At 44.9% G+C, this 10,062-nt stretch overlaps 1 protein-coding gene across 1 annotated transcript; it reads right to left on the bottom strand.

Annotated features, from left to right (window-relative positions):
* Positions 1-6,981: 6,981 nt before the first annotated feature.
* Positions 6,982-7,584, bottom strand: LOC141679197 (uncharacterized). Its single transcript, XM_074485707.1, has one exon. The coding sequence runs from the start codon at positions 7,582-7,584 to the stop codon at positions 6,982-6,984; it is 603 nt and encodes a 200-aa protein (XP_074341808.1).
* Between the last annotated feature and the right edge of the window lie 2,478 nt (positions 7,585-10,062).

A 10,062-nucleotide genomic window follows, 5' to 3' on the forward strand; every position in this document is an offset into this window, starting at 1 on the left:
CCCTTCCTTGGCGGGTTGTGGGATGTGCATGTGTTTGCTGGGTCCCCCCTCATGGTGGTCTTGGCCCTGATCCGGATCCAGGTAGGCAGATGGTCCAGGTCCCGGGTCGGATCCTGATCCGGGTCATGGGATGACCCCGGGCCTGGTCTCTCTACTTGATTGTTCTGGGAGAGGGGGGTCTTGGTCCATCGATCGAGCCTGATATCCTTTAGATCCAGGTTGAATCCTAGCCGGGTCTCTTATACCCTATCATTTGCTCCCCACTCCCTTATACAGATTTTCTGTATGAGGGAGTAGAGTAGAATCACATAGTTGTTGCCATAGGAGAAAAACTCTGTCAATCTGTTGGCCCCCAATCCGGATCTGGTGCTTAGTGGGTAGGTCCGGATTAAGGTAGTAAAATTTGGATGCTTCAGAAAAATTTCTGCTCCTGGTTGCCTCCAATCCGGTTCTGGTGTTATGGGTACCAATCCGGATTAAGGTAGAAGAGTTGGTGCTTCAGAAAAATTTCTGCTCCTGGTTGCCCCCAAATCCAGATCTGGTGTAGTAGCGACCAATCCGGATTAAGGTAGAAGAGTTGATGCTTTAGAAAAATTTCTGCTCCTGGTTGCCCCCCCAATCCATATCTGGTGTAGAAGAAAAATTTATGCTCCTGGTTGCCCCCCAATCTAGATCTGGTGTAGAAGAAAAATCCATGACCTGGTTTATAGCCTGCTGTAACAAGTCTGGGCTCTTACCAACCTTTAAACTTTTCCACCAAATCTTTTATCTCTTAAAATCCAGCCAGAAGCCCTTTTATGAACTTAGATTCCGGGCTTCCGAGTGTGGTTACGGACCGGGTATAGCCAAACCAGTTATGCATCAGACTTCCCTAAAGCACTAGAACGGGGAGTTGATAATGTTGAAGGGTTTTGACCTGGCCTACCTACCTTACTTCACCTTGGGAGGTGTCCAGACGAAGTTCAAACCCGCGATCTTGGAAGGGGAAGCAGTGAACCAGATTAAGAAGTTTTGTGATTGCCTCGGGTTTAAGCCGACCCGGGACACCTTTATGAATCACAAGTTGCTGTTTCAACTTGGATATAAGTCCCTCGCCGATCCGGGTTTTTCCTTTTCTGTCGACCCGAATTTTGGTCTTATTTGATTTGCTTTAATTTGTTCAGATAGAATGATTGCCTTTGATCCGGATCTCTTATTTTGCTTGTTGATCTGGATCAAAGTCCTGTTTGCTTTCTTGTGGTCTCTGCGTAAGATGTTTGCCTCTGATCCGGGTTTTTTGCTTGACTTGATGATCCGGATCAAGGTCTAATTTGCTTTTTTACTTGTAATCTGTTTGCATAAGATGTTTGCCTTTGATCCGGGTCTCTTGATTGACTTGATGATCCGGATCAAGGTCTAATTTGCTTGTAATCCATTTAGAAAAAGTGTTAGCTTTTGATCCGGATCTCTTGCTTTGCTTGTTGATCCGGATCACGGCCTTATTTGTTATCCCTTAATCCGGGTTCACTGCTTTGCGTGTTGATCCGGGTTTACTGCTTTATTGTATTTGCTTCCCGGTTTTGGTTGCTTAGTCCAGTGGGTTTATATTGTCTCCGTCCTGATTGTTCTCCTTTTTCTCCTGCAGGTTTGCCGTATTATAATCCTTCTTTCAGGGCAATAATGTATTATTCAGCTTAAGCAGCAGCTTTCAACTCTCTGGGCCTGGCTTACAAGACAACAAAGGGGGCTCCTGGGACCGGATCCGGATCTGCGGATGCTGAGGGTGGAGCCGAGTCTTCTGCCCCCCGGAACGTGGCCGATCCGGCCAATGCGCCCTTGATCGAGGATCCGGATGTCCAGGAGATTTCTGAAGAGGACCCTCCTTCAAAGAAGAGGAAGTCGGCCCCGGGTAGGCCTCCCCGTGGCAAAGCTGTTGTCACTGACCGGGTCATTTGCGACTCAGAAGGGAAGGGTCCGGATGGGGGTGTTGTCAAGGTAGGGACCAAGACCCTGGTCGATCTGGCCGGGTTTATGTCTAGCATTCCCTCTGAGGAAGACTAGGAGGAAGTTGAAGGGTACAACATGGCTGCTTCCTTGAAGAGGGTGATCGGCCAGTGGGGGCAGGTAATCAAATTTCCAGTGGGGCCAGTGGAGGCCTAGGAGAGCTTTCGGACCTTTGAATCCGGGTTGAATGAGAAGTTGAAGAGTGCAGAGGACCGGGCCGATGGTCTTGTTAAAAATTTGGAGAGGCTGAAGGCCGAGCTTGCTGCCAAGGAAGATTTGAACAAGGAGGCAATAATCGCTGAGTTCAAGGCTAGTGACGTTTATGACTTAGAGGTGGCTCAGGCTGGTGTACCCGAGGTCCGCAGAGCTTGGCTTGTTGCAGAGAGGCATATAAAATCTGACCTCCTGGCCAACTGGGACAGTTTCATTCAGGAGTTCCATGCTGTAAAATCTGTTATTGAAGAGGGCAAGGGTGAACCAGAACCATATGACGACCCCAACCCTAGTTTCCTCTAGATCCGGACCAGCTTTGCTAAGCTTCTTGGGCCCAGCCCCTGTAATTTCTTTTTCTACGATTTCCTGTTCTCGTACTTTGATTTGAACTATTTTTAATATTTGGATTTGTTCCGGATTAATGAAAATCCGGATCCTGCTTTAAATTTTACTTCCGTTTCCTTGTACTTTCCTTCCATTATAGAAAATATTTGTTTGTCTTCCGGTCCGGGTATGACACTTCATCCGATAGTTTTTGCTTTTATGAGCAATCCGGATCCTGGCTCTATTGCACAAATGATCATGATCTGGGCTGTGGCTATGGCCCCCAACTCGGATTGGGTTTATATCTGGGTTGTTATGGGTATGAAGCCTTATTCGGGTTGACTTTGCTTTTGTTATGGTATATCAATCCGGATTCGAATGCTTATCCGGGTTGGTTTTTGCTTTCGAATTTGCTTTCAATCCGGGTATGATGCCAACCCGAATTGATGTTTGTTTATTTGCTCTATGTACTTAGAAAATAATCCGAGTACATAATGGTTGTTTTCAACCCGGATTCGAATGCTTACCCGGGTTAATTTTTGCTTTTACATTTGCTTTCAATCCGGGTATGATGCCAACCCGGATTGATGTTTGCTTATTTTACTTTATGTACTGAGAGAACAATCTGAGTACATAATTGTTATTTTGCTTGTATTATTGCTTTCAATCCGGTTATGCTACCAATCTGGATTGATGTTTGCTCCATTTACTTAGAAAATTTCTAAGTAAATGGTGGTTGCTGTTAATCCGGATTTGGAATTTTTCCGGGTTTTCTGCTTTTATTTTTTGCTTCCAATCCGGGTATGAGACTATATCCGGATTGTTTTCTAGTTTGCTTTATTGCTAAGGTAAGATAATTAACAACTTTTTGAGAAAGGAAAACTCTTTTCATTGATTTGGAATTTTCATACAATGGTTGCTTGCCACAGGCTACAAATTTTTTGTTTGCTTTTGGTTGCTTTTTCTACTGATAGAATTTTCTGAGTCTGAGTCCATGCCAAGTGTTCGGGATATCTGTTTCATCCATATTCATGAGCTTGTATGTGCCTGGCCTTAAAACTTCCTTAATTTTATAAGGGCCTTCCCACCTTGGCATTAGCTTCCCAGTGTTGGTAGGATTTGAAGCTTCTGTGTCTCGAAGTACCAGGTCTCCAACTTGGAAGTTTTTGACCCGGGACTTCTTGCTGAAATGCTCTCTAGTTTTTTCCTTATACTTCTCCATTCTTGCCACCGCCTGGTCTCGGACTTCATCTATTAGCTCAATATTTGTTCTGAGCCCCTCCTCATTTGCTATTTCATCAAAATTGATTGCTCGATAGGAGGGGGATCCTACTTCGATTGGTAGCATAGCTTTAGTTCCATAAGCCATCTTGAAGGGTGTTTCTCCTGTGCTTGTTCGGGGGCTCGTTCTGTACGCCCATATTACATTAGGCAACTCTTGCGGCCATTTGGTTTTGCTTTCCCTGAGCCTCTTTTCGATCCCCCGAAGAAGGATCCTGTTGGTTACTTCTACTTGGCCATTCCCTTGAGGGTAGGCTACAGATGACTTTTTGTGCCGGATGCCCCGCTCTTGAAGGTAGGATTCAAATTCTGATCCAACGAACTGTGGCCCATTATCCGAGACCAGTACCCACAGGATACTGAACCTCATCAAAATGTTGTTCATGAACTTGATACAATCTTGTTGGTTTATTATTCTCATGGCCTTTGATTCTACCCATTTGGTCATATAATTAACTGAGACTAGCAAGTACCTGAGGTCTCCTTTGGCTCTGGGGAAGGGTCCCATGATATCAATGCCCCATACGATAAATGGAATTGGTGACAAGACTGAAGAGGGTAGGAATGGGCTCATCCGGGTGACATTACTGAAGATTTGGCATTCTTTGTATTTTTTCACAAAATCTATTGCATCCTGGTGAATAGTTGGCCAGTAGTACCCTTGTCTAATGATCTTATGAGCTAGGGCCTTTGCTGACATATGATACCCACATATTCCTTCGTGAACTTTCATCAGACAGTACTGTGCCTCTCCTGGGCCAATGCACTTTAGGATTGAGGATGAGAAGGTCCGGCGATAGAGTATGCCCTCTTCAATGAAGAATTTTGCTGCCTTGGCTTTTAACCTTTGAGCCTTCCCTTTGTCTTCCGGGAGCTCTCCCTTCTCCAAGTAGTTGATGAATGGAGTCATCCAATTCGGGTTGTTGTCTATTTCCATGACTTCTTCAGATTCTATGCCTGGTCTCTGTAACTCTTCGAAGTAGACGGAGCAATCCAGGTCTGATGAATTTTGAACCAGTTTAGATAATGTATCAGCCTCTGAATTCTCCTATCTGCAGATTTGGGTGACTTGTGTTTTTGGTATCAAGGCGAGGTAGCTTTGGACCAGAGCATGGTACTTGGCTAAAACTGGATCCTTGGCTATATACTCGCCGTTTGTTTGCTTTACTACGATCAGGGAGTCGATGTAGATTTTGAGGTTCTGGATCCTGAGTGCCTTAGCTAGTTTCAATCTTGCTATTAGGGCCTCGTACTCTGCCTGGTTGTTAGTTGCTGAAAAGCCAAAGGAGATTTCTGTTTAAATTGTGAATCCTTCTGGGCTCTTTAGGATGAGGCCGACTCCTGACCTTTCATTTGTTGAAGAACCATCAACTTTGAGAGCCCAGGCTCCTATGTCTTGATCAATGTTGTTCTCAGGGTCAATGCTCATGGGAACAAATTCTTCTTCCAGGAAATTGCATTCTATGATGAAATCAGCTAGAGCCTGGGCTTTGATTGCTGTTCTTGGGATGAAACTCAAATTGAATTGACTTAGCTCGACTGCCCAATTTACCAACCTTCCTGAGGCATCTGGCTTGTGTATTATCTTCCTTAAGGGTTGATTAGTTACAACCCTGATCTCCCTTCCCTGGAAGTAGTGTATGAGTTTCCTGGATGCCGTTACCAAGGCAAAAGCAAACTTTTCTAGCCTTGGATATCGGGTCTCCGCATCTTTTAGCACTTGGCTCACATAATAAACTGGTTGCTGTTTTCCATTCTCTTCCCTGATCAGGGCTGCTCCAACTGCCAGGGTCCCTGCTGATAGGTAAAGGGATAGGGGCTCCCCGGGTTGGGCTTTTGTTAACAAAGGGGGTTGAGAAATGTACCTTTTAATTTCTTCAAATGCGCTTTGGCATCCCGGGCTCCAATTCACTTCTCTCTTGTTGGTTGCTCCTTTTAATAGGTCAAAGAAGGGTAGACATCTTTCGGCTAGCTTTGAGATGAATCTTCTAAGTGCTGCCAGTGACCCTGCTAGCTTCTGCACATCCTTTTGTTTTCTAGGAGGCTTCATCTCTTGGATTTCCTTTATCTTTTCTGGGTTGGCTTCAATTCCCCGGTTGCTTATCATGAATCCAAGAAAATTTCCTGCCCCCACTCTGAATGTGCACTTTTCTGGATTGAGCCTGAGTGAGTATTTTCTCAAGTTGTCAAAGCATTCTCTTAGGTCTCCTATGTGACCGGGGATGCATGTAGACTTTGCAATCATGTCGTCAACATAGGATTCCAGGTTCCTTCCAATCCGGTCTTTGAATATTTTATTCATTGCTCTCTGGTAGGTTGTTCCCGTATTAGTTAATCTGAAAGGCAGCATCACATAGGCATAGACCGCCCTGTAGGTGATGAAGGCTGTATTTAGGATATCATTGGGATTCATCTTTATCTGGTTGTACCCCGAGTAAGCGTCCATGAAACTCATCATTACGTGCCCGGATGTTGCGTCGATCAATTGATCAATGTTTGGCAAGCGGTAAGGATCTTTTGGGCATGTATTGTTCAAGTCGGTGTAGTCTATACACATTCTTCATTTCCCGTTTGCCTTTTTCACCATCACAACATTTGTCAACCATTCCGGGTACTTGACTTCGCATATGATTCCAGCTTTGAGTAGTTTCTCAATTTCTTCATCTATTGCTTTCTGCCTCTCTGGGGCAAAATTTCTTCTCTTTTACTGAACTGGCTTCCTCTCGGGGTTGACGTCCAAGCTATGCATTTCTATGGATTCATCCAGCCCGGGCATGTCTCTTGGGTTCCAGGCAAATATATCAGAGTACCCTCGGAGTAATGATACCAGTTTTTCTCTGAAGGTAGCCTCGAGTCCGGATCCTATCTTTATCTTCTTAGAAGGGTCACTTGCATTGATCAGAATTGTTTCCGTTTCTACAGCGCCCTCAATCTTGGCATGATCCATATTTGACACCAACTGCTGGATCCGGGCATCTGTATTTTTTTTCATATAGATCTGACCCTGGGCTGTCATTTATTTTTGGTTACTTTCCCCTACTTCACTTGTTTCAGGGTTGGTTGCTTGTACAGTAGGATTGCCTTGGCCGAAGCCTGGGCTCAATTCAATCTCTGCCGTGACTTGGTTGTTTTTCTGCTCTTTCGAGCTTGTCTTGGTTGCTTTTGGATCTGGGAGGGATTCTATGATCTGGACTTCTTTTCTGGAATCATCCCTTGAGTGGGGGCGATGTTTCTTCTTAATGCTTTGTTGTTTGCGAAGGACCACAGCCTTCCTCTTTTGTCTTGATGGGTTTCAGCCATTACCAGAGCTTGGCTGTAACATCTCTCAGCGACCTCATAATCTCCCTTAACTTCTCCTACCCCGGTTGGAGTTGGGAATTTGATTTTCAAATGTGATATTGAGGTGATTGCTTGGATCCTGGTTAGAGCTGATCGGCCAATGATGCCGTTGTAGGATGAGGGAGTGTTGATCACGTAGAATTTTATGACATGGGTCACTTGGTTAGGGGCCGACCCAAATATTACTGACAAGTATATGGTTCCCTGGATCGGGACCAAGTTATTCTCGAACCCATAGAGAGGGTCCTCTCGGAATTCATTTGAGCGCACACTCCCTAGCTTCATCCGGTCCACAGTATGCTTGAAGAGTATATTTACTGAAGAGCCATTGTTTATCAGCATTCTCCTTACCTCATTGTCAAAAATATAGAGTGTTACCACCAAAGCTTCGTTGTGATTCGGGTTGATCCCTTCATAATCCTTGCTACTGAATGAGATTACCATCTCCGGGTAGGATTGAATTGAGAATACTTCATCTCCTGAGCCCGGGCTGCTGGGGGAGAGTGAGACCCCCCAGGACCACATTCACTACATTCTTTCCTTTTCTTTATCTTTCATCCTTCTAGTTTGTATCCCGGGAGATGTACTGATTCTGGTTGCCCTTTTTGACTTGGTCTTCTATGAAATATTTGAGAGAGAGACAATTTTCAGTTTTGTGATCATGAGTTTCATGATAATCACATTGCTTATTGTAAGGCCTGCTCTCTAGGGGAGTCTGCATGGGCTTTGGTGGGTAATAGAATGGCTTTCCATTGATTTTCTTCAATATCTCTTCCCGGGTCCTGTTTAGTGGTGTCCAATCTGGTTCTTGTCTAGGCTATCTGGCTTGCCTAGTTGGACCAGGGTTGCTTTTAAGTTCTGTCTTAGGACCGAGTCTATAAAATATTGGAGTGTTTTGCACCAAGTTTGTCTGCTGGGTTTGTTGGCTTTGCTTGAACTTTTTCTCCTGATGGTAACCCCCTTTCGGCCGGTCATCAGAGTTCTTGCTCCTGGATCCCCCGTTTCGGGTCATCCTCATGGCCTGGAGCACATCTGTCTCCTTGATGAATCTGGCTGCCATAGAGTAAGCAGCAGCTAGGCTCTGAGGTTCCTTGTTGATCAGCTCTACAATATACCTTTCATTGTGTTTCGGATCCAGGTTCCTTCGGAATATGCTCAGTGCCTCCCGCTCATCAAGATTCAAGATTTTGTTGATTGCTTCCTGGAACCTCCGCATGCAGGCTAAGAGTGATTCATTATCGTATTGGCGGATGGTTTCCAGGTGACACATGTGCATTTCGTGTGTCTTATTGGCTCTGAATCTCCTGAGGAAGGCTCCTCTAAACTCTTTCTAGGAGTGGATGCTTCCTGAGGGGATCCTGCTGAACCACCTTTGAGCCCCCCCTTTGAGGGTCGAGGCGAAGAATCTAGACTTTGTCAAATCATTTTAATAGTATATCTGGGAAATTTGTTCAAAATAATACAGGTGTTCTTCCGGATCCCCCAATCCATCGAAAGAATCAAAGTTGTAGTGCTTGAGGTTTCTATGTCGAGGGATTGCTTCCAGAGAATGGCTGAAGGGTGTTAGAGTTTCCCCAACTTCCATTCCAGAGTCCTTTTCCATCTTCCTCTGGAGCTCATAGATCATGTCTCTCAGGTCTTTCTGACCCTCCTCTTCATCATCGGAAATGACCTCGGGGGTGGGGTCCCTCCAGGTCCTTTTGCCTTTGCCTTTAGCTAAGAGCCTCTCCTCTTCCAACTGCATTCTTTTCTGAATTTTTAGCTCAAGCTTTGCCTCTTCTTCCCTTCTTAATTGCTCCCTCATTTCTTCCAATTTTTTCTTTCTGGTTGCTTTTGTCTCCTTCTTACTAGGCTCTTTTTTACCTTAGTTCCGATTCAGTCGAAGACAGATCTCCTAGATTGCTGAGAATCCCCGGACTCTTCTTTCTCATCATCTTGCTCATATTCTATCTGAGCCCGGGCTTGTTCATCTCTGTAGAGCCTGATTGCTTCTGCCAGCTCATGGCTTGTCAAGTTAGCCATACGATCCTCTGCCACTGGAACATTAGTATACTAATATTGATTGAGCTCGATGACATTCCTCGCATCCCTGACTGGGGTATGTTGTGTCAATGATTGCTCCTGGAGGGTCTCTCGGTCTCCCCCAGGTTCTTGAGCCTGAGAGTGGTCCTGGTCCTGGACATGAGTACTGGCGGAGGGCCTACCAACCGTACTTTTTCCTGCTCTTGCCATTACCATAATTGTACAAACAACTGACCAAGATTTGAGGCTAAAAATATGGATCTAAGGTTGCTTTTTTGAATGTTACAAATTTTTTTTCAGAATAACACCAAACAAACTTTCTGGGTTTTGCTAACAATGACTAAACAAGAACAGCAGGCTCTAGAACACAAAGAAAATATGCAAACTAAAGTAGATCTGGGTTTTGAAACTATCAAGACTATCAAACCCCATGCTTCAAGACTATCAAGATTATCAAACCCTAAACAACCAAAATTAACAAACAAGAGCGGGCTCACACAAACGTGGCCTAAAGTAATGAGCTCACACAAACGTGGCTAAAATGAGCATTCATATTCAAGAGAGGGTATGCTTTCTTTTGTTCTTACAGGTTTAAGATTTGGACTCTCTTAAGAGTTTGCTGATGAAGGTGAATCCAGGGGCACCGAGACCCAAAGATGTTCGACCCCTCCTTCTAGCGCTAATGATAACTCCGGTGAGCGGTCGGCTCCATCCGACATCGTTCCTGGATCTTCTGGGTATGAATGAGGTTTAACTGCTGGTTGGGTATCTGCAAAACAAACCCGAAAGGGGGTTTGGCTCCCACGGCGCCTCCGGTGTAAGAATAAGAATAGGGTTTTGGAGAAGATGTAGGTAATAGAAAGGTTGATGTGTGCGTGTATGAATATGAGAGAGTGAGTG

The sequence above is a fragment of the Apium graveolens genome, chromosome 8 (genome assembly GCF_009905375.1).
Source record: "Apium graveolens cultivar Ventura chromosome 8, ASM990537v1, whole genome shotgun sequence".
In the NCBI taxonomy this organism is placed as follows: domain Eukaryota; kingdom Viridiplantae; phylum Streptophyta; class Magnoliopsida; order Apiales; family Apiaceae; genus Apium; species Apium graveolens.